The 24,050-nt window shown below is 38.0% G+C and overlaps 1 protein-coding gene and 1 pseudogene across 1 annotated transcript; one reads left to right on the forward strand and one right to left on the reverse strand.

The window, feature by feature from the left end:
• The window catches only part of LOC139723680 (sushi, von Willebrand factor type A, EGF and pentraxin domain-containing protein 1-like), a 73,281-nt pseudogene extending 72,049 nt beyond the window's left edge, over positions 1 to 1,232 (forward strand).
• Positions 1,233 to 7,501: 6,269 nt separating this feature from the next.
• On the reverse strand, positions 7,502 to 23,571 carry LOC139723681 (NADH-cytochrome b5 reductase-like). The gene is made up of 8 exons (XM_071634905.1): positions 23,451 to 23,571; positions 22,547 to 22,711; positions 21,699 to 21,898; positions 20,862 to 21,016; positions 17,192 to 17,279; positions 9,571 to 9,675; positions 8,286 to 8,489; positions 7,502 to 7,705 (listed from the first exon to the last, which is right to left on the reverse strand). The coding sequence occupies exons 1-8, from the start codon at positions 23,569 to 23,571 to the stop codon at positions 7,502 to 7,504; spliced, it is 1,242 nt and encodes a 413-aa protein (XP_071491006.1).
• Between the last annotated feature and the right edge of the window lie 479 nt (positions 23,572 to 24,050).

Here is a 24,050-nt window from a genome sequence, read left to right on the forward strand (position 1 = left end):
AGGTTAGGAGAGTCCATTTGATTTGAGTTATACATCATTTTAAAGCTTAAAGTCTGCTCTTTCAGAATATGGTCTTAACTAAAAATTCATGTCTGGCAACTTTTTGTTTGTTTTGAGGTGCAGGGTCACATATAGTGTTTTTAGAGATTGTATGGAGGCACAAGTCAAGGTGCTGTCAAACTGAGTTGGTAGGAGGTACACAGTGTACAGAAAAGAAATGAAAGAGAGCAACACTCCTGCATTTGATTGTGAAGGTGCCCAGATGACTCATTGTTCATACGTTGCATTCACCTCTGCAGGGTTCAATTCCGTAGCAGCTGTTCAAAACAGGCCGATATGTGTGGTGCCTTGCCTACACGGTGGGAAATGTGTGGGACCATACAGCTGTGAGTGCCCCTATGGCTTTGCTGGACCACGCTGTGGAACAGGTATGTATGTCAGTTGGTTATACAGGTTGTGTGGGGTCCAATATGGCACCAAGACCCCTTTCTTGCTTCAGATCACTGCTAATTTTAGGCACAATTGTTGCATGAGTTCAGCTTGGATTAATTGGCATTTCAGCCAGCATTGCTACATCATTTTGTTCATTCTTTTTGCATCATTGTTTTTTAACACAGTGGACGCTATTCTGCACAGCCTTCTAAAACAGTGAAGGTATTCTTTCCATGTTTGAAATAATTATCTGGTAATCAATGAGTTAGATAGATTAGCTATGATCAAAATAGCTTTGGCAGTTATGTAATTTGTATTTGTTATGGTATTCAAGCATCTGATATTTACAAAAACCAATATATAAGATGCAGAGTTATATTAAAGAGAATGACATTTGCACAATATGTTTCTTGCTTTGTCCAACGATGCAGTTCTGTGTGCCTCAAGATGCATAGGAGCAGCTAGGTGTGCGGCCAGGGATGCAAGATGTCGTCGGTGACATTATGATGATGAGCCGACGACGCTATGAATGAGATTCTCTGATGATGGATGAAGCAGCAATATAATCTAGTGTGAAGACAGCATTTGAAAAGTAATATCATCCAAAGAATGGAAAATTTCGTCAACACATGCAGCAAGTGTATGATGTACTCTAGTTTCATGTAAAGAAAAGAGGGATTTATAGGTCCTAGTCAGAGCTTTCCAATTAGTCAAACATTTAGTCAAAGTTCATACTTACATGTCTAAGGCTCATAGGCATTGACGTTTCTTACAGACACAATGTACCAATCTATTTTTTTTTTTTTCATCACTAGCTCACAGTCAAAACTGACCATTTACATCACCTAGCAATCTGGACACTTTGGTCACATTTTAAACTTTTGATTTATAACCCTAAAAACCTGATAAAAGAGCAAGTATGAGCAAAATTGTAGAATTTTTTTTTCACGTATTGTTTATTAACTGTCATTGACTATTCACTTGCTTGCTCGTACAGTGTCAGAGCAGGGCACACGTAAAAGAGTGCTTCCTTCTCATTAAATAAAGAGAGTTGATGATAGTGTCCAACACACAAGCACCCATGCTTCTAGCAATATGCAAATACACTGTAGTTCTAAAAAAATCATGTTGTCACCACTTGCTTTGTTTTCATTGCTTGTATAAAGATTTCGCAAGCACAGATGTGTGACACACAAAAAATGTATCAAATACTCAGTGGCCATATCCATTCAGTAGCTTTACTGACTGAAAATGAAGTAATACATATGTAGTTCGTAACAGCGGTGTTATGAAAATGCCAGAAAAAGGCATTGTAATTGTAATGTGATTCAACGCTCGCCATGGCGTCAGTCATTTTGAGTTTTCTTTTGAAGTGCCTGAAAGGCAGAGTTAATCCGGCTTTCTTTTCGAGTGATTTGTTAATGTTCTATTTATGTGATGTAGGTTGTCATTTTGCAGTTTCCGTGCAGTGCAAAGATGCTGCACTAGCACGGAAAAGGCAGCAAAATCCCTGTAATTCATCCAATTTGACTATTTTTTTTTTTGTCAAATCCAATTAGGTTATCAAATTAAACACATTAGGATTTCAACTCCATTAGATCTTCAAAGAAATTTCCTTTACTTACCCCCTCCCCCTTCTTTTGTTAGAACTTTTCCGTAAACCAGTGCATTTTTAAAGTTTTCCTGGTTTATGATATGGTAGCTATTGAATGTCGCAGCAGACTAAAAAATAAATGCATACTCTACTCATATATAAGGGAACTTGTAACAGTAGATAAAAAACTCTTAATAGTCTCAGAAATAGATTGAGGAGTTTTAGTGTAGCATTCTTTTTTAAATATACATATTGCTAGCTACATTAATTATAGTTTGTCATTAGATGACTTTTTACGGCAGATATTGTAAAGGATGCTATACTACAGTTTATTCTGAAAGGAGAATCTGCAACACATGTAGTAAATTCTCGACTTGATGCATGATTCAGTTTTAAGACTGCTGAACACTCCAAAATGGAGTCATTTCACAGATTAGATTCAGCAGCCCAGGTTTCCAGTTGGTTCAAAGACCTACTGGATATTTTAATAGATTAAGAGATAACATGCACAATCTTGTATAAGAAATTTTTCTTTAAAATAATTGGCCTCGAACTGTATGGAAAATGTCATCAGAACATTTATCAAAGAAAACAAGAAAATGTAGAACTGGACACGTTCCTGTTCGAAATAGCTGTCTGAAAACAAATAAGAATTTCAAGAAAGAAAAAAAACAAGATTGATATTTCAACCTCTTCGTGAAAAAAAAGAAAGGCAATAGCTTGACTCTCATAAAGATATTTTGCTACATTACAGGATGAATGATCAAATATGAAATATTATATTTCATGATTAATTCCCAAGTCTTCCTTCTTATGTGGTTCAAAAGAATTATGCAGCATTGTATGTATCACTGTCATGGTATTGCTTTACTGTGATATCGGTGATGCCCTCTAAAGGCCGACGATGTAGGTTCTCATTTTGTAACCTCATGTATATATTTTGTACATACTTGTATATTGCAATGTCTTCTTGTCAAAAACATATCATTTTTGTTTGTCTTGAACCAAGGGTTTATTTGAACTACAATGTACTTCTGAAAGATAAAGAGATAAGCTGATCTAATTTGTATGCCAGGATGAAATCTCATGGTACTTATTGTAGAAAACTTTCAAAGATCCACAGGAGCATACCGAGTGTAGAGATTATAACAGGTAAAGTCTTCATTCTCTGAGAATGCATATAACATGGCAAAGAGGGTATCATCTGTCTCTCTATCTCTTTGTCACTTCTCTCATACCTTAATCAGGGCTCGACAGTAACGGTGGCCCGGTGGCCCAGGGCCACCAAAAATGAAAGTCGGGCCACCAAATTTCAAAAAAGGGCAAATTTGGTGGCCCGCCTCGGGCCACCAAAATGTTTTGAAAAGTATGTCAATAAATTCGTAACTTTTTGCGCCGGAAATTAGCTGTTAAATTTGTTCAAAGGATGGATGAAAAGGACTGAATGAATGCCTGAGAGTGAGTGTTGCAAGTTTGTTGAAGTTTATTTATGAGTAGATATGTCTAATTTCTAATTCTTACTATCATAAATCTTAAATATTTGACTCATTAAAAAAAAAAAAGGACTTTTAATGTTTTTTATTGTTTTTTTTCGGGACACCAAATTTTTCTCTCGGGCCACCAAAAATTTGAAATTTAGGATTTTGGTGGCCCCATCGGGCCACCAAACAAAAAAGTTAGTGTCGAGCCATGCCTTAATATGTGACCCGCTACAACAAAAGGATCCGAAAGTCCTGGAAGGACAATTTTCTGAAAATGGCATGACATTATTCCCTTACTGTTCTACTTTAATTTCATAGAAAGCACAACTCATAAAAGAATTCGGTTGCGGAGATATCGATGGTGTTATTAGCGCATGTCAAGTAGTTGAGGAAATCAGAGTTTCGAGAAAAACGCCTTCAAAGTTTTCCTATCGAGGCTGTCATGTTCAAGGGGAGGCGAGACAGTTTTCACCGCCTGACAATAGAAGGCATGCTCCTAGCGACCTCCGCGATGTTCATTCAAGCTTAGCGCCAGCCGTCTACGCACGACCAATCAGTAATCAGGACGCCACGCACCGACCAATAAGATCGTTCCCTCGTTGCTAGGGGCGGAGTCTAACTGCAGCGCTAAATCCAAATCTTCGGCCTCGATTCTGTTACGTTGAAAGTAGGAAAATCATAGCCCAGAAAAATGCTGATTTCTTGCCTTTCCTTTGATCATTTAGCTTTGAAATTTTGGCAGATGATAGACAAAACATTAGACAGCAAAATTATGCCAAAAACAGGAATCTGATTGTTTTTACCAATTTTTATGATGTGACTTCAAACTCGATTTTCTCAGCTCAGCCGTCAGCGAATTTAGGATCCTTTTGTTGTAGCTGGTCACATATATTCCTCCCCCCTCTTCATCTATTCCTTTTTATTCTTCTTCGAATATATATTTTAACGGTATACCAGACTCACACAGGACTAATTTATGCTTGCACTGTTCCTATCAGTTTCTGTAACTTTGATCACACAATATCCCTCCCTTCTTGTCTGCATATAATTACATTATATTTGATACATTATGTGAGCTGCAGAAAAGAAAAAGTTGTGTTTGATATGCTGACATTTCAGTACAAAGAATAAGACTCGATTTTCTGTCATTTCAATCATGTAGTTAGACTTTTATCTTATGTAACTTATGTTGAATGTTATTTTGTGCCATGTTGTACATGTGAAAAATAAAAGATACTACTCTTAAAAGACGGCTTTCTGTACAATAAATATGTAGCAATTGCACCATGTATCGCACTGACGATAAATGCTTGAGTATTTCCTAGGACATCCATCTATCTATATATATATCATCTATCTATTTACCTATCTATATCTCTACTTCTCTATATCTATCTAAATACACGTAAGTATATAGACATGGATAGATATAGTTATATGTTATATCTATTCATGTTACACATACAACCGCACAATGAATCACACTGACGTGAAATGTAAAGTGCAGTAATTGACAAAAACTTTGTAGCTTTTATTTTTTGGAAAACAATGAGATAGGATGTAAAAATGTGACAATTCATACCACAGCAAATCCAATAAGCTTGCATAGGTACGAACACTTGTGAATTGTTTGCTCATTAAAATGGGTGGAATGTCATATCATCTTGCATGAAAGTCAAGATTTTTAACTGCTTTAATTTCGGAAATTTTAGTATACTCTGTTCTTACAACAAAAATAAGTTAATAAATCGTTCCAAGATTAGTAAGAAACTAAGCTATAGCTTAAAGCTTGATGTAGAAAATAATCATCAGGTGTGTTTGTGTGGTTTTTTTTTCAAAGATTTGACAGAATCAACCAGGAAAATCTGTGTATCAGAAATATATATGCATCTTGAGATGTAGCTGATAACAAAATCTTGCTGTTCTCAAATGCCATTTTCACATCTGAAACTTCTGATGTAGAAAGCGATTGTCACTAGACTTCATGTACAATACAACCCAACACCATAGCTTGAAAGCCAGCTGATGTTGCGTACCAGAATGCATGGCATCCTACGGGACAAGCAACAAAGTGCCAAGGAGCGAACACATAATGAAATGGGTTCTTCCCAATAAAGTACCACACGCAACACACGGTATATTATTTTCAAATCAATTTACATGTACTTTCCCCACAACTATACATAAATTATAATCTGTGGAAAGAAGTTGCAACTAACAACCTGTTCCCAGCCTTTGCTATAAACCTATAATATAAACAGAAGAGTCTCTAGTTTACCAATTATTTACACTGGACAATATCCAGCACACATACACGTAAAACATTTGCATATAAATTACAAAAACTGGGCCATACTGAAGCATGATTACATTGATATAAATTATCATGATCAATGTCTCGACAAAACCGATTAATTAACCTGTTGAGGACGAGTATTGAGTATACTCGGGCAAGTGTCTATGGGAAATGCGCATTGTAGCAAAATCAGCCTGTCCTCAATGGGCTAAAGCAACAATACATGGTGTCATCTGATTTTTTTCTACCAATTTGAATTTGAAATTACCATGGTAGACAAATTTCACCTTGCAATGTACAGCTTTTTTAAAAAATTCATCTTGGTAATATACAAAGTATAAAAAGTTCTTTGCGTTTGGGTTTACATAGATCGGAGGTATACTTCCTGAATCAGGGAATGTAAGGGAGCGGGTAAAGAGACAATGATTCCATATTTAGGATGATCCTAGTGAACACATCACACCCTTACCTTGAATATCATAATGAATGTGTTGGATCAAATGTGAATTGTGAATGGAGGCACTGAGTGATATAAAAAATGTGAAATAAAGTTAACTTTAAAAAAAAAATAATATCTGCACAGCGATGCTCCAAAACTCCACCAATATGCCCCCTCCCCCATTCCACATTGCACAGTTGCTGGTACATGTAGATTCTCATTGTGATGTACCATACGCATCTTTGCACCATTGAAATTGTAGAACATACATTGGCTGGTAGTCTTGTATTAAAAACTTATGGAAGTACTTGAAGTTACATGTATATCTAGACATAAAAAGCACCTTCATAGCACTGCCATTTACACCATGCATAATCTGCACAGGCAGCTAACACCAAAATGGAACCTGAGGTTAACTTCTGTTATAATAACTATCAATGCAACATTGGTTATCACTCTACACTTCTAGTCCAAAAGGTGGAACAGTTCCTTCAAACAGTATCCTCACCCTTTCCATTTGATGTTACAAAAATTGTTTCGTCAATGTGACTGAGCGAACTCCCAAATGCTCGCAAGTAATATCTATTAAAGGCATTATTTACCATTTGCAGATGAAACAAAAAGATAGCTTTAGTGCTTCAAAAGAGTTCCAAGATGTGAGTTTAGGATAGAAACATCCAAAACTTTGAATTAGTATAGTCAATGTTAAGTATTGTTAATACTGGTATACAAAATGTGAACAATAGTTATAATAAAAATGTTTCTAGACTAAACCGTCTACAGTTATGGTTTATTGAGAGAAATGGTGATAGCTCCATATATTTTAGGCTTTATTGCAGAATTTCTTACGTGTAGGATGTTTTGTAATACAACTGACCTACACATATGTATCAAATGTGATAACTAAAACATTTTTAGAATCACTGCTCCCAAAAGTAAACAGTACCCGTAATGGGAGCTTGGTGTAGATGAAAAAAATTCCTCCACACTTTCCTTGATTTTGCTCTTCATCCTCTTACATTGCAAGAAATGCTCGGTAAATGAATGGACCAGCAGTAATCCCTCCACTGTTCCAAGGTGGAATATGTTATGAGAAGCTCACTGTAGTAGCCACATACATGTATGGCATCATATAGGACTGTCGCCTATTGTATGTTGACAGGCGCATGTGCAAGCGCAATGGAGGACAGTGTTAATGTTAAGGGGATGCGTGTGTGACAAACCATACGCAGAGATTTGCTTTCAACGTGCGGACATCACTAGAACTTGCCAATACTCGTCTCTTCAATGCCGCACTCCTTTAAGAAAGCGATGACGTCGTCCTCGAAAGATCGGGTCCCACAGACAAGCGCCCTCATCGGTCGACCTGCGACCGTGGTCACTTCCGTCGCAATCGTCTCCTTGGTGATGTGTCCGTGCCGAACGGTCTCTCCGTATTCTTTGCTGTGTGAGTCGGGAGAGTCCTATAGTGCATCAAATATGATAGATTCTGAAGACTTGGACAAATCCTCATAATGCAATGTGCATTGCTGATGTGAAATGTCCACTATACAGAAGGCCTTTCCATACCCCCACTGAATGCATGGGATAAAATCCTAAATTGATTATTCTTTTCCCATCATAGATAGAGCAAGGCACATATGGTTTGTGTAAGGAACAAAGAAGATGCCTGAAGTACTCCTGAGATAGAAAAGGAAACACAGGGACTACCTCTGCTTAACATTACAAAATGCACACGTAATTTGAGCTGAAATGTAATGGATGCCATTGTAGTGAAAAGCGATTCATGTTCCCACATAAGCTGATGGATACAGTGCAATGCTGTCATTGTCACGTGCGTACAGCGGACTACAACATTCAAATCATGACTACAGGGAATGGAGAATAACTTCATCAAGTTGAGTGGTATTCTGGAGCTTTACATATGTGTGAACATGAGGAATTATCAAATGCTACCTTTCTATTGCTGCCACACACACAAAAAAGATCAATCAATCAATAAGATGTCATCTAATCAAACAAATATCAGAGAGCCCGACTCACCTGGGTCAGAAAGTATACAATCGTGATGTTCCAGAAGAGGGCCAGCTCGTTGAGTTCGTCTCGCAGGAGGATCTCATCGTAGGAGCGACAGGAGTAGAGGAGTCTAACCGTAGTCTCATCCCCCTCATCCTCCACGATGTGCCGTATCACTTGGATGATGGGTGTGATGCCGGTTCCTGCTGCCACCATCAGGATGCGGTCAACCTTTCAAAAAAAAATAAAGATATCAATTAGCAAAATATTACAAGCTAACAGGTGTCCGAAACCAATCAGCTTAAAATCTAATTTTTACACTCGCATCCTTTCGCTCAAGCATACACCTACACCAACACATTATCACCCACACACATGTGGTGGACCTACAAAAATTACAATTAATAAATGATCTAAAGCCATGAGGTGTGGCAAATCTATCAACTTAAAATCTTATTCCTAAACTCGCATCCTTGCATTCATGCACATACCAACATCTGCACATGCACAGTGGACCTTAAAATACAAACATAAAAAGATGATCAGTTAATAAACGATTCAAAGCCAACAGGTGTGACATATTTGTAGAGTTAAAAACTTGTTTTTAAACTTTTTAAAATCTTTTTGTGTGTGCACACACTAACACCCACACGCACAAACATAATGTTCAATCTACTATATCATACAGTGTGAATTGACTTTATCTTGGGAAGTTGCTACGTATGGCAGTGAAATGTTATTTTAGCTCTTATCAAGGATAATGATACAAGATGTTCTATTTTGCCTTTCCTGAAAGTTATATCAAAGAGGAGTTGCCACATGTCATGACCCAAGTTTGGCTCATATCAGTTTCACATTTGAGTTTAAAAGAATGAGCTGAAAAAGAGTGATTTCAACCAAACAAGAAAGAGATTTCAGGATGGGTCTAGGGTAATTACCCCCTGGACAATTACCCCAAACCCTTCCCCTGAAACTAACCCTAATTTGAATCCTGAACCTAATCCTAACCCTAACTGAAACTCTAACCCTAAACCTAACCCTAATCTTAGCGGGGGTAATTGCCCTCATACATTGTACGTTCAGGATTTATACTCTAAGTATCAATGCTACCTACATGTATAGCTTAGTTATTGATCGCCAATTCTACTACTCGCAAACTTGTCTTGCAACTCTCAATGAAATAGTATCTTGTAAGGTGGGCCACAGCCTTTTCTTCTATTCCAGTAGATTCAGCCTGCGCAAGGTTGGCTGTATAACGTTACACTTGCTGGTAGCAGCACAATGTACGAGATTCGGCAACAAGTGATTCTACCTTATTTGGAAGGTACGTCAACAATCCAAAGGTTCCTCTCCATTCAACATGGTCTCCAACTTTCCAATGGCTGATATACTGAGACATTGCACCGTGTTCATATAACTGAGAGTATTAAAGAGAACAGAATTTAAGACATAATTGCAACCATCATGTCAATGATTCTTGCGGTGAATTGTGTAGTAATGTTAATGGAAGGCAATTTGTCAATCAGCTGCAATACAGTACGCGCAATAAGAAACGCCTCCGTCAATTTCGTTTTCCAACGAAAGTTCGTTATCGATCGAGTAGCAACGAAATTTGGACGAAATTTGGACGAAATTTCGTTATCGATCCAGTAGCAACGATTCTGACGCTTTGTGGACGCATTTCACGCACGACCGCCCGCTCAATTTCGTTCGGCAAATGCGTTGCTCGTTCGGAAAATGCGTGTTCGGAGCTCGGCAGTTTCGTCCAAATTTCGTTAAAAGCGTCCGTGATCCAAGGCGCACATGGAATACAGTACACACGTGTGTGTGTAGTGGCCACATCCACAGCCGCTAGCCGGCAAGAATCACTGCAAGATTAGACTCAACAAGTACTAGTAGTAGCACAGCGGTCGGGAATGAGAACAGTAGACAGGCGTGGAATTCACCTGATTCACATAATACTATTAAGAATGGTAACATGTATACATACATCGATGCCGTTTTCATTGAAGCAATTTGTAAAAGTTTTAGTTTCCCTTACCCTAGCTGTAAGTACGGCACCGTTAGCAGATTATTCACTGCATTTGTAAGTCACCTGATACATCACATGTTGGTATGCGGGCTGCATGTAACCAGGGAATGTGCACGTGTGGGAAAGGCGAGTGCGCCGTATGTGCGTCGCAATTGCCATGGCATGGCTCGCTCGGCTGAACGAAACAGAGATATGTACGATACATGACAAGACCCAGTAGTAAGGCCTACTAATTGTTCACGTGTTGTTTTTTTGTTTTTTTACAAGCAGAAAATAAACAACTGTTGATCATGAAATAGACTAAATTACCAATCAGAGATCATTCGGGTTCATAGTATTTAAGAGAAATCACGCAATTTTGGCGAGGGTGAACCCACAGGAACCCACAGGAACCTTATCGTAGAATGCCGACCAAAAAGAAAATGGTTTCACTAAAATTGCGTGTACGTAAAATCCATTTGAGTATAGAAAGAAAATTAACCCCCAAAAAGAGGAAAAAAGAAATTAGAAGGATTTGTTCGCCGTTATTTGGTCATTAAATATATTTTCTTTCTTCAGCAATTGCGCGTTACATTGCCCGTTTTTTTTATTGAATCAGGGCCCTGTTGCATAAAACCCTTACCGCTGGACTTACCGCTCCTTTCTATGCGGTAAGTCTTAAATCAGCGGTAAATTTTATAATCATTGATGCTGACGGTAGTTACTATTGAAATTCAATGGTAAGTTTTATGCAACGGGCCCCAGAAAAGCAAAAAAAAAAGTAATATTCAAAACAAGACAATAAGTTTAATTCTTAGTTTGATATCGTTTATTTCTTTATTGGACAGAGAGATAATTCAGACGGTACGTGGAATTTTCAAAGCGACTAATTCAGACTGATTCTTAGTTTGACTTGGCTCTTTCTTTCTTTCTTTTTTTATTTTTTTTTTTTTTGGGGGGGGGGGGGTTGAGGTTCATGTTCGTTGTACCCATGCACCCATAAGGTTCATTAGGACGAAAATGAAACATTCAGATACACGCGACTTCCCTATCGATATATACACGAAAAATAGATGTTCGTATAAAATGTGATAGTCAAATTATGATTCATAATTCGAAAATGCACGAATGTTTGTGATTGGATAGGTGCGTTATTGTCGGATTAGCAAACCTTCGGAGTACTGTAGTATCGAGCCTGTTGTATTCAAGGATAAACGAACTTTTGAAATAATGAATTTTATATTCAGAGTAAGACAATAAGTTTAATTCTTATATACCTGTAGTTTGACATCGTTTATTTCCTAGTTGTGAAGCGGGAAGCGAGAGATAATTCTGAAAAGAAGTATATATACAGTCATGCAGACGGAACGTGAAATATTCAAAGCAGCTATGAGATTAAATCTTAAGTTGTTTATTTGTTTGTTTGATTGCTTGTTTGTTGTTATGCTCAAGCGTTGGTGTAATTATATATACATTTTTTTTTTTTTGGGGGGGGGGGGGGAGGCATTTTTGTAGTACCCAATGCACGTATCATAAAGTTCGCTGATGCGAAAGTGATAAAATGTTCCGTAACACGCAAATTCCTTACACCTTGTAGATGTTCGTACCTAGTGTGAAAATAAAATGTATTACTATTATTTTGTTTCCCCCATTGTTCGATGGGTATAGCAAACCTTCGGAGTGTCAATCCTTTCGTTTTCGGATAAACGAACTTCCTTAACTCACAACACCATGTTTCAGAGTAACAAACTAGTCATTATTTTATTCGGGCATTGGGAATAGTTCAGGAATAAAATATAGAAGGGAGGAAAATCTTTAAGGCAAGAATTACGATGGATTCTTAGTTTGAAATCATTTATTCATTTCCGTGGTGTTCATTATTCCGAAAAAAAGAAAACGGGTGCGCTATTCCGATGGTTACGGCGTTATTTCGAATCCGAAACACGCATATTCCTTGTGCCTATCCATGTTTGTTGATTCGAAAATGTAATCATGCTGCGGGTAATTGCTATAGGGGGCCATATATTGTTTTATTTCTGTCTATATTGTTATATTATTATTATCATTATTATCATTATTATTATTATTATTATTATTATTATTATCATTATTTTTATTATTATTATTATTATCGTCTTTAACATTATTAACCAATGTTTTGATTAACGAGCATTTTGTGGGCTGTTTTTTTTTTGTTTTTGTTTTTGTTTTTTTTTTTGGGGGGGGGGGCATTGCCCGATTAGCAAACCTTCGGAGTGTCAATCCTTTTGTTTTCGGACGAACGAACTTCCTTACCTCAGAAGAAGAAATCAGTGTAACAAACTAGTCATTATTTTATTCGGGCATTGGGAATAGTTCAGGAAAGAAATATAGAAGGGAGGAATCCGAAACACGCATATTCCGTGTGCTTATACGTCATGTTTATTGATATGCTGCGGCTAAGGGCCTATTGGAGGTCGTTATACCTTTCGTTGGTGTACGATTTCTTTCGTTTCATATCACTTTATTTGTTCCTTTCATATTCTGAAATATTTAAAGGTAATCTTTCAATTGCCTCGCACTGTGTATATATACATGCATTTTCGTAACGGCGATTTCGCGCTTTGCTGCAGTATTTCGAAGGGTGTTTGATGCCAGCCGCTTCGGTGTGCTCTGTGGTAATGTTTATGTGGTTGTCAGGGAGGTTGTTGATACTTTGTCTGTTGACATTTATTTTCGTACAGGCATGGGCGGATCCAGGAATTCTGTACAGGAGGGGGAGGGGCCGCAACTAATATTCTGGTGCCACTTCCGGGTTTCACTTCTATTTTTTTTTCCACGATAAATAAAGGGGGCGTGCGCCTCATGCGCCCCCTCTGGATCTGCACTGCTACGTGTTTTATCTCGAGTGATGGTGATCGTGTTTCTAAATGTTTATAAAAAAAAGGACAAAATTATCGAGTGATGCCTGATGATAGTGCAAGTGATGATAATCAACGATGCTGATGTAAAAGACGGCTTGCTGTGGATGCTGAGCGTACGTGCCCTTCGTTATTTAAATAAGTTTTCCCTCTTTTACTCTTCTTTCCCCTCCCAAGAATGATAAAAAAAGAAAATACCTACACCTCACAACAAAAGGAACCACGTGTGAACAACCATCGTTAAGTTCAATCGAAATGTTCATTATTAGCAAAGAATAAGGGGAAAACACGAGTGACGGAAAATGATAGAAGCGACGAGATTGTCTTCTTGTGTATGAATGCGGGTCTCTTGGGATTGGAAAAACCCCACCCTCTCCCTTTGGGAAATTTCCACAAAACCAGGTGCGTGCCAGACCCAGGTGCCAGACGAAAGAATGCGCGCATTTGGTGTAGTATATCGATCGAAGAACTCGCGGGTGAGTTGAGTTAAAAGGAATCATTGCAAAGATGTTCTGATGTTCTGGTTCCCGAACTGTAAAAAGGAATTGATTAATCACTCAAAAATGCAATCACAGATTTATATGAAAAGTCTCATATGCCTAGACAAATTCACTGAGATGTCCTATGTGATGCAGCCACCACCCGATTAAACGGCAAAATCATGACAATAAAATTTCACGCTCATCAAAACTGCCTATTACTTTTCATATGAATTTTGGTTATCAACACTCGTTCGTGGATTTGTTTGTTTGCATGTTTTGTGTGTATTATTCCTCGATCCTGAAAGACGTAATAATTATTCGCATCGAACGTAAACTGTTTACCGTAACTAAGCCTATGGCGCATTCGATCCATTCAACTTGCAGTAACCTTTAAGGCAGTACAACTGTAGTAGCACATGGTGCATTCTTTTGAACCACGTGTTTCGCATATCGGCACATCCAAACACATTAGCGATCGTCCTTATGGCAAACTTTCCGATTACAGTCAGGGGAGAAGAAATCGTAATACTGTACATGTACTTACGAAAGTGATTATGCTTAAGATCAAATAAAATGAAGAAGTTTGAAAACAACTTGGCAACACTCAATCAAGTTTTGCATTCTCTCACACAAAAGCTCTCTTGAGAAAATGAAAGCATTCCCTCTCCCCTGCTAGATAATGGAAGTTTTCATTACTAGCCCAGCAAGTTTTGGGAGTGTACATGAATGTTTTTAGGATAGAGTCAAAAGGGACCTAAGTTTTCGATCATAGCAGAATCTTCGTCAGAAGCAAAATGGCAAATAGGCAGAAAAAGCAACCACACACATGTAAAGCGACTTCACACAACAAGAACAGTCAGGAACAGGCAAGGGACAAGGAACAAAGAAAACAAAAGGAGAGGGTAGGATGTCATGGGCAAGGAGCCCAACAGGTAAAGGGAGGGGGATTAGAGCAGGAGGATGGACAGACAAAAGGCAGGGGAAGGTTAGTAATGGTCGTGAGGGCCAGGGGGCAACCATTGAAGGAAAAGGATGAATATTGAGGCAACATCAAACAAGATAAGGAACAACAGAGAGACAAAGAAAGGTAAAGAGTGAAATAGCAACAGCAAAGGGGGGGGGGGGTGAGCAAACAGCAAGCCCTAGAAAGGATCTGTACAAGTACCAAGAGGAGGCAACAAAATGAAAGTTAGAGTCAATCAACAAATGCAATTAACCATATCAAAGTATGGTAATATTAATACAGCAATAATGATGATATTGACAAAACAAATTAGAATAATCATTAAAGCACATAAAAAAAGGGGGACACAAAGTCCATGGGAGAGAAAATGTATACTTGCAAAGCAAGTATCAATAGGCAAATTAAATACGTTTCAAAGAGCTGGTTCATATGAAATCACCTTTGATTTATGATTTTACAAACAAGAATTTTCATCGCTTACTTATTTCTTTTATTACTTTAGTAATGTCATGATATTTCATGATGGTATGTGTTCTGTCTTTACATGGCAAGATAGGGGTTTTTTTTTCATCCAGGGTCAAAAGAAGAAAGTGATAGAAAGATAACTGAAAGGATAGAATGGAACACCTACTCAGCAGGCAACACTAAAACAGCCCCCAGGGCCAGGCCATGTCGTCAGTGTCACTCTCGTCTTAGATCATTACAGGCCTACATTGTACATGTATAGGCTACTCGTTCGTACTCGTCATCGCCAACGTCATGATGGTCGGTCACACGAAATAAATTGCATCATCATAAGAGCTCTTATATCAACACCACTAGATAGTGTAGATTCATTATCATTATCACTATCATTCCAGTCGATCTCATCCACCGCGAAACCCTCAAAATCCTCAAAATCATCGTGGTTAATACTCTCACAAAACACATCTGTAAACGATTCAGACATCGCAGACCTAGCTACACATCTTGCACACAAAAATGAAATGGAGGTGGAAAACTACGATGAATACACAAAAAATATCGACGATGGCATTTTACCGTAGCAGAAAATACACAGAGTATCTTGCACCGGAAAAAAAAAATGGATGTGGAAAACTACGATGAGGAAAACTAGGGTGAAAACCCGATGCGTGAAGACGAACGATGAAGACACTTTACGGTAAAAATACTTACACGGAAACAAACGAGTGGGTACGATATTCTCGCACACACGAAGATAATCGACACATCGTTCAATCGAAAAACTCAACAAACACTCGAACAAAAACTCACCCCAAATTGTGGCAAACACGGTAATCACTTAATAAAAATGAGAAAAAATACTCTCTAAAGTATGATTGTACTCTGAAAAGAAAGGGATACAATGATACGAAAGCAAAAGAGAGAAAATGAGAGAAATGGACGGGAAACCTAGAGAACTTCGACGAAAGAAGAGCTAGCAATTCGCGATTAGAGCTAACTTTCCTGTGTGTGTGTGATCGCGTGTAAAGGGTTGAAAGCGTTGAAAGCGCTGAAAGCGTTGAATGCGTCCACAGCTTCGGAAAAGCGTTCGGGGATTTCGTTGAATTCGTTGAATTCGTCCAAAATCCGTCCATGAAGTCTGGACGCAAAAAGCGTTGAAAACGTCCCCGACGAAATCAACAACGAAAAAAGCGTTGGGACGAAATTTGGACGCACTTTCGTCGGGCGTTTTCTATTGCGCGTACTGTAGCTATGTCCTTTATTGCCATATCTCTTTTTCAGATGCAACTTTATGATATCAAATTAACTTCCAGTTTCATCTACAATGTACACTATCAAACTTTACAGCATATATGGTACTCTCTATTGCTTTTATTCCAATACTCACATTTATTTCAATGAGTTCACAATTTTTCTTTCTTTTAGAGATTGCAAAGGTGAAATTAACAGGCTGAAGAAGAAGAATACTACATAAAAATGACAGTCATATACACTTATCCTTCCTTTTCTTGATCTATCACAGTTTTGAAACTAAAGAGTTTGCAAATGTAAAACAGAGCAAATATCAAATCACAACATGACTATCTGAAACAAGTAAATGGCCCCTTTGATTGTAAGGTATGTACTGATACACATGCATTTCATAACAGGAAAGAAAACGCTATTCAAATAAGGCAACAATTAAACAAAAATGTTTTTGGTCACAGATTCACCATCATCCTTCAAAGCTCCAAGTTCTCCAAAAAAAAAAAGCATAAATATCATGAATATCACATTTGATCCCAAACCATTGACTCTATAGAGTCCAATATCAAAACATAATTCAACATTTCGAGATGTACCTATAGTATTAAAGACTACACGCTAGCATTACCACAATCTGCACTCAGCAGCATAATGCACTTCTTATACTCATACTTTCACAAATAATAAAATAGCAACCATGACAGTGACAGCCAATCAGCTACAGGGATTTCTAAGCATCATCACGGAAGCAACAAATTATTGTATGTGTAAGTGATTCTCATCGGAAGTCTCGTTCGTGCACTTTCAGGCTCCATACGTGTAGATTGACATTTACTGATCTCTCGGCAGTGAGGGTGTGTCATTACCTTAATGAGAACATCAAAATGGCCTGAGGAGTCTGGTGGTGAAATGGGTGTGTACTGCCTGGTGATGATGCTTCCATTAGCGTTACCCCTGAGAGAGGAAAGCAAATTTGTAAGGATCAAAATGTGACAGTGCATCACAAACCAACAAAAAGTTGCATATCCTGATTTTGCGTGAGGACTCAAAATAGATGAAATGGGTGAACCTAGTGGTCAATCTTCAGTTTTTTATATTTTTTTGAAAGAGCAATGCTTCGTCTATGTAAATCTAAAATTTGAGTTTATAAGGTGAATAGGATATTGCATTTTCAGCAGTTTTTACAGAACACTTTATTTTACAATGGTGAGATTAGGTATGTCTTAGAGACCCCTTTTCATTTCATAAAGACCTGTTACACACTGTTCTCATTCAAATGTGATGACCTTTGAAAGAATAGTTCTACTTTATTGAAAGTTAGTATCAGTCATGAATAGAATCTGCCTTATAACCCGTTGACGACGGACTGATTGTGCTATCAACATGCATTTCCCATAGACACCTGCCCGAGTATTCTCGGAACTTGTCTTCAACAGGTTAATGAGGGTATAAATTACAGCTTAAAGGGATTGTACAGTTCTGGTTGAGGTGAGGATTTAGCTTTTAACGTTTTGCGAGATATTCAGAAACCACTCCCTGAGATGTCAAAGAGCATGCAATTCTAAGGGGTATCAAGAGTTTATTTGATGAAAATCAGTTTTGAAATGGCTGAGATATCAAAAAACAAGGTGAAATAAAGAGATCAGGCCATGCCTTTTATCATTATCACTTTTTTGGATATCTCAGCCATTTGAAAACCAATTTTCATCCAATAAACATTGAATCCTTCTTAAAATTACATGCTCTTTCATATTTCATAAGAGGTTTCTCATTATCTCACTTAGGAATGTTATAAACCTGAATCCCCACCTCAACCACAACTGTACAGGCCCTTTAATCTAATAATCCCTTAACTGTGGTTATCAGAGGGTTTTGCATCCTGCCTTTTGTCCTATTCATTGCACAGCACACAACCTGGTGAAATTAAGCATTTAAATGTGACCCGCTACAACAAAATGATCCTAAAGTCGGGCGAAGTCGATTATTTGAAAATTGCATGACACAATCCCCTAATCTTTCTGCTTTAAATTGATATACAACACATCTTATAAAGATAATCGGCTGCGGAGATATCGATGTTTAAAAGAGAGCATGTCAAGACGTCTGGGAAATCAGTGTTTCGAGAAAAGCGCCCTAAAAGTTCTCCTTGCGACGCAATCACGATCACGGTACACGCAAGGCAGTATTCACCTCCAGACAATAGAAGGTAAGCCCTAGGCAACCCCCGAAATGCTCATTCAAACACAGCGTCGGCGGTCTCCTCACCGACCAATCAGTGACCAGGATGCCAGGAGAAGCCGCTGGGCCGGCTGGGCATAGCGCACCCCGCCAGCATGCACCAGTCGACTGGGCAGTGTGCGAGCTTCACGCTTCGCTTAGCGGCAAGCGGCAAACTGACCAATGAGATCACGCTGGTCGTTGTTAGGGGCGGAGCCTATGTGTGGCGCTCAATCCAAATGTTCGAATCAGTTTCTGCTTCGTTGAAACGCCAAAAAACATGGCCCAGAAAAACGCTATTTTTATGGTCTTTCCTTTCATCATTTTGCTTCAAAATTTCGACAGATGATAGAAGACATTTCATACTCTAATGATATGTCAAATTCAGAAAATCGTAAGTTTTGACCGATTTTGATGCTCTGACTTCAAACTCGATTTTCACGGCTTCGACCGTGCGCGACTTTAGGACCAGTTTGTTGTAGCGGGTCACAAATAGACCGGAAACTTCAAAGGCTCTTTTCTAAACAAGGACCTTTCCAGAGTGTGTACTTTCTCTCCATTATTTAGGTAGGTGAGGAAGGTCCAGTTGTATCAAGTTATATGATCATTTGTGACCCTGCACCTCAAAACAAACAAAAAGTCGCCTGACATGAATTTTTAGTTAAGATCATATTCTGAAAGAACAGACTTTAAGCTTTAAAATGGTGTATAACTCAAATCAAATGGACTCTCCTAACCTATCTAAATATTGGAAAGAAAGCACAAACTCAGGAAAAGTGTGAGCTGAGAAAAGAGGCTCTGAAGTACAGTGTCTATTCAAGCGCTTAGTCTTTACCAAACTGTGCTGGCTGTGCGATGAATGGGACAAAAAACAGGAAGTAAACCACCAGAGTAACAACAATGAAGGGATTATTACATTAAACTGAAATTAAGTATGCCTCATTAACACACTTTGTCCATGATTAACGCCAACTTTCAGAGTAGTAGCACTATCCCTTCAAAAGTGATTAGAGTTGAAAGTAAAGAGTGTGGACAAGGGTTTTCAGAAATGAAAAAGGGATTCTAAAGACACACCTAATCACATTATTCTACCAAAAATGTTCGAGATAAACTGCTAAAAAACACACTTTCCTGCCCGTTTTATGATACCAAATTTTAGCATAATGTAAATGAAGACCCGCTCTTTCAGAAAATATGAAAAAGTCAAGTTCGACTAGTTTGATCCATTTCACTTATTTTCAGTCCTCACGCAAAATCAGTGTGTGCGACTTTATGTTCGTTTTGAGGTGCACAGTCACATTTTAAAGCTTACAGTCTGCTCTTTCAGAATTTGCCCTTAACTAAAAATCCATGTCTGGTGACTATTTGTTGGTTTTGTGATGCAGGGTTACAAATTATTTCTACTTAGGGTGTACACGTGAGCAAGAAAAAAAAAGGCAATTCTCACTAGCTGACAAGACAGCAAGCATCTCATCATTTCTGTACTTTCATGAAGAAAACGAGTTGACATATTGAGAAATATAAATGTGAGAAGTTAGACAAGATTTGTATGTGATAATATGAAGGGTCAAAGCCAAAAAGAGCACATTGAAATGACAGTTGATCAGCTACTGAAATATTTTGGTAACATTGTCATTTTAGTGTGTGTTCAATGTCCTCCTATTGCAATATCGTCATCATAAACAATTTTCCAATTGATTGAAAAATCAATTAAAGAAATACAAGAAGAGTGATACAGCATTTTTAAGCCTTGCTCGAGACACACAAAAATAACAAGTGACCCGGGGGTCTTGCGCTCACCAGAGTATCGCAAATTCACCTTTCACGCAGTCACTAATCTAAATTACACACTAAAATTTGACCAGGCATCCTCAAGTCAAAGATGAAAATGTATAATCAGGGCCAAAATTTCGTAGTATCAATTTTAGCTTTATCACTTCTGGTTCAAGAGAAGAAAATTTTTAAAGATTCCTTACTTTTGGGGGATTGGGGGATTTTGGGGGATTAGCTCAGGTGAGCTAATAAATCTACAAAACAGGGCAGATACAGTGCTCTCATCTCAAGTATGAAACACTTCAAAGATCACAATCCAATTATATAGTATGTCTGATACTGATCAATATTGGCTACCTTCAGTGGGCCAGCAGGTAATGTTGCCTCTGTTTATTCAATTCAGAAAAAAAGGAGAGAAAATACATTTTATGAGTCACTTAAGCCATTGAGGATAGGTCCCAAGTATACTTGGGCAAGTGTCTACAGGAAAAGCATGTTGTATCAAAATCAGTCAGTCCAGTTTAGAAATAAATGCCAATAGCTAACCTGAGAATAATGTGCTTAGCAATAGACAGGTTCAACTTCTGTCTGGAAGGTAAGGCAAATCTGTAGATGGCTGTATTCCTGCAAACTGGAGTAATAGACTTCAACTCATATTCCCTGTACTCGGAGGGGTCCATGGCTGAATCTCCAGAGCCCGTCTGTGATAGACACAATGATTCAAAGGTTAACATTGGTGGGAAAAACATCATAAGGTTGAAGATGATGCTAAATAGGTCTCATTTCACATTCATTGTGAATAACAATACCCGCGGACCATCAATGAAAGTGATTATACACATCTTATGATGCAAAAGATTTCATTTAAAAGCTTTGTTGGTAGAGGTCTGGAGAAAGATAAAGGCTCATGGATTAAAACCGCAATGCTTACATCTTATATCAGCACAAAAAATGATAGTCTTATCTTAAGGAAAGTTATCTTCAAACTTTTATTATAGTTGTAGCGCCTAGACTCAACAACAGTAACACTCTTAAAAAAAAATGAGGAACATACGACCAATCATTGGTCCCTTTTCCTCTGGAATATTTTTCTCAGGTGGTTCTTTCAAAAGGTAACTACATCGTAGAATGATGGTACCTTTGCTATGCCCTTGAGTAAGCAGGGCTTTTCAAGGAAGAACTTCAATTTTCCTGAAATAATGCAATTTGACTTGAACAACATCAATACTTTGGAAACTGAATCTATGAACTAATACATGATTGTGTTATCAATATATCACAAGAAGAAATTCAATAAAAGAGCAACAAACGAATGTCAATTGACAGATGTTGAAGTTCTTTTTTTTTTACTTACTTTCTTTCTTTTTTTTAAGGACATCTAACCTCATTTTCTAGCCCCTGCTCAGGGCCATGTTTTCTCCGGCAGTCCCTCTTCCACAGCGCTACCTCTTGGTCATGAATGTCAAAGACGCAGACTGCGCAGCCGGATCCGCAGCAGGAATCTGGAGGGGGTGTGGCTGGGCGGAGACACTGGCAGCTGTCACACACATCTGGGTCCAATGGTCTCTTTATATCTCCCATGACTGAAGTATGAAATTTGTGATTATTCATATGACACGCATATATTGAAATTTCAATAACAAAGCTGAGGACAATGCCAAGTGAGCCACTATAACACATCAGCACAAAATGCTTGACCCCGTTATAAGGCTTGAGTAATGGAACATTTTCAAGTTTATGATAAATGTGAATGACTTTATAATAGTAAATTACACTATAACACAATTATGAATTGTGGGAATTACATGACAGAAGTTACAGACTAGTCGCAGTCAGGGAGATATCATTCATTTCCAGAAATTTATCCACATTATTCATCATCATTTTTTTTTTATTAGAACAGAAATTGAAGAGAAATCATTGTAGTCCCATGTACCAAAATCTGTGTTGGTACTTTTGATTGTAAACTGTCCCCATCACGTTTTTATATTTTTCATTTGCTACTCAAATACAAAAAAGAACAATAAAAATTAGTTAATCAATCATTAGCAAAAGCAATAACAGCAGATCATTTTAGGACAAGAAAGACCGAGAACTACAAGTACAGCACTGCAGGAAAAAGTATAGGCTGCGTGCTGTTAAAATGAAACCCAAATCGAACATGCATACCTGACTCTGAGCTGTGAGGAAACTTTTCCTGGCCGGGGGTTAACTCTTTGTGATATTCTCACTCTTCGTCTCCACTTTTCTGCCCTGAGGTCTGGACTTGTCCTGGGAGGCACCGAGCATCATGCAGGTCCACCAAGACATTCCTTCCTCGACAACCTGCTTGCGCGGCTCCTCCAAATCGGGGCAGCTGCCTGAGTCACGCTTTCTCTTCTGACTCGGTTTGTTTCCTATCATAATAAATTATGGAGAAATTATCAAAGGTACACACATATCAAGAAGTGACATATGTTATCAAGAATACACAACATCTGCAGGCATTTTGCCTACTTCTGTTTTTAATGTTAACAAGGTATTATGAAAGGTACAAACATTTACAAAGAACTTATGTCAATGCTGTAAGCATAATTATACTATTACATCATCTTTAGCCTGCTATCATGGTTGCACAATCAAATGTAAGATCTTTCTCTCCTTGTCAAAGAAAACTGATTGACCTGACACCCCACCCTCCCACTTTTTTTTTTAAATATCGAACTGTCACTGTACTTAAATGATCATAATTATTATGGCTCTTGACTTTGATAACCTAACCTCAAAGACATGAGAATTACCTATCAAGACAATTGAGTTTACAGACATTTTAATTCTTTAACACTTGAATGAATTTATACAAATTTTGGTAAGATTCTTACATACAGATTATTTAAGTTTTCTAACAAAAAACAAGCTGTAACAAGAAGTTGGTAAATTTCTTTTAAAAGTAAAATATGAAGAGAAGAATTCAGATTGACACCATAGTCAATAAAAAAACAGTCTAAAATCCCACTTTAGGTAGATATCTCTATTAAAGTAGGCATAGTACTCCATGTGTAGACTTTATACAATGTACTTTGTTTATTATTCTTTCTGTTATCAAAGGTTTGACATAATTTGTCCAATCTTTTGTCAGGCTTTCACTAAACTCACTTTTGGCTACCATTCGACATTCTGCAGTTTGGCAGAGGCAGGGCTGCACAGGAACCCATTTTTTCCACTGGTCCGACCTGTCCCTGTCAGACCAGTTGATAGGCCTACCCAGTTTTTCCATTTTTTACTGGTCCAAACCTAGATTAACTAATTCTGTTAACTTTTTGCAACTGACCCCAACAGTGAATTTTTTTTATATTATTATTTTTTTTATTTTTTACTGGTCTGGGACTGTTGGACAGGTGCCAGTGTAAGGCATTGGCAAAGTTTCAATATTTTCTCTTGTCTTCCATTTATACCAGTTACCAGGTACATCACCAACAAATAATGGCTTACACATACATAACTCACAACCTTCAATTTGCTACACAATTACACGACCATTCCTTGCCAACTGGAGTGTGACCAGGGGCATGATTGGTGTAGCTAGGGTCTATGACATTAACCCATTGAGGACAGATTGATTTTGCTACAAAACGCATTTCCCATAGACACTTGCCGAGTATACTCGGGACTCGTCCTCAACGGGTTAACAACATAATGAAATTGATAGACTCGCACAATATAATCTCCTTGTTGATTTAGACCTGGGCTCTTACA

The sequence above is a fragment of the Diadema antillarum genome, unplaced genomic scaffold (genome assembly GCF_040938485.1).
Source record: "Diadema antillarum isolate AM-2024a unplaced genomic scaffold, OU_Dant_1.0 scf00000197, whole genome shotgun sequence".
Lineage (NCBI taxonomy): Eukaryota > Metazoa > Echinodermata > Echinoidea > Diadematoida > Diadematidae > Diadema > Diadema antillarum.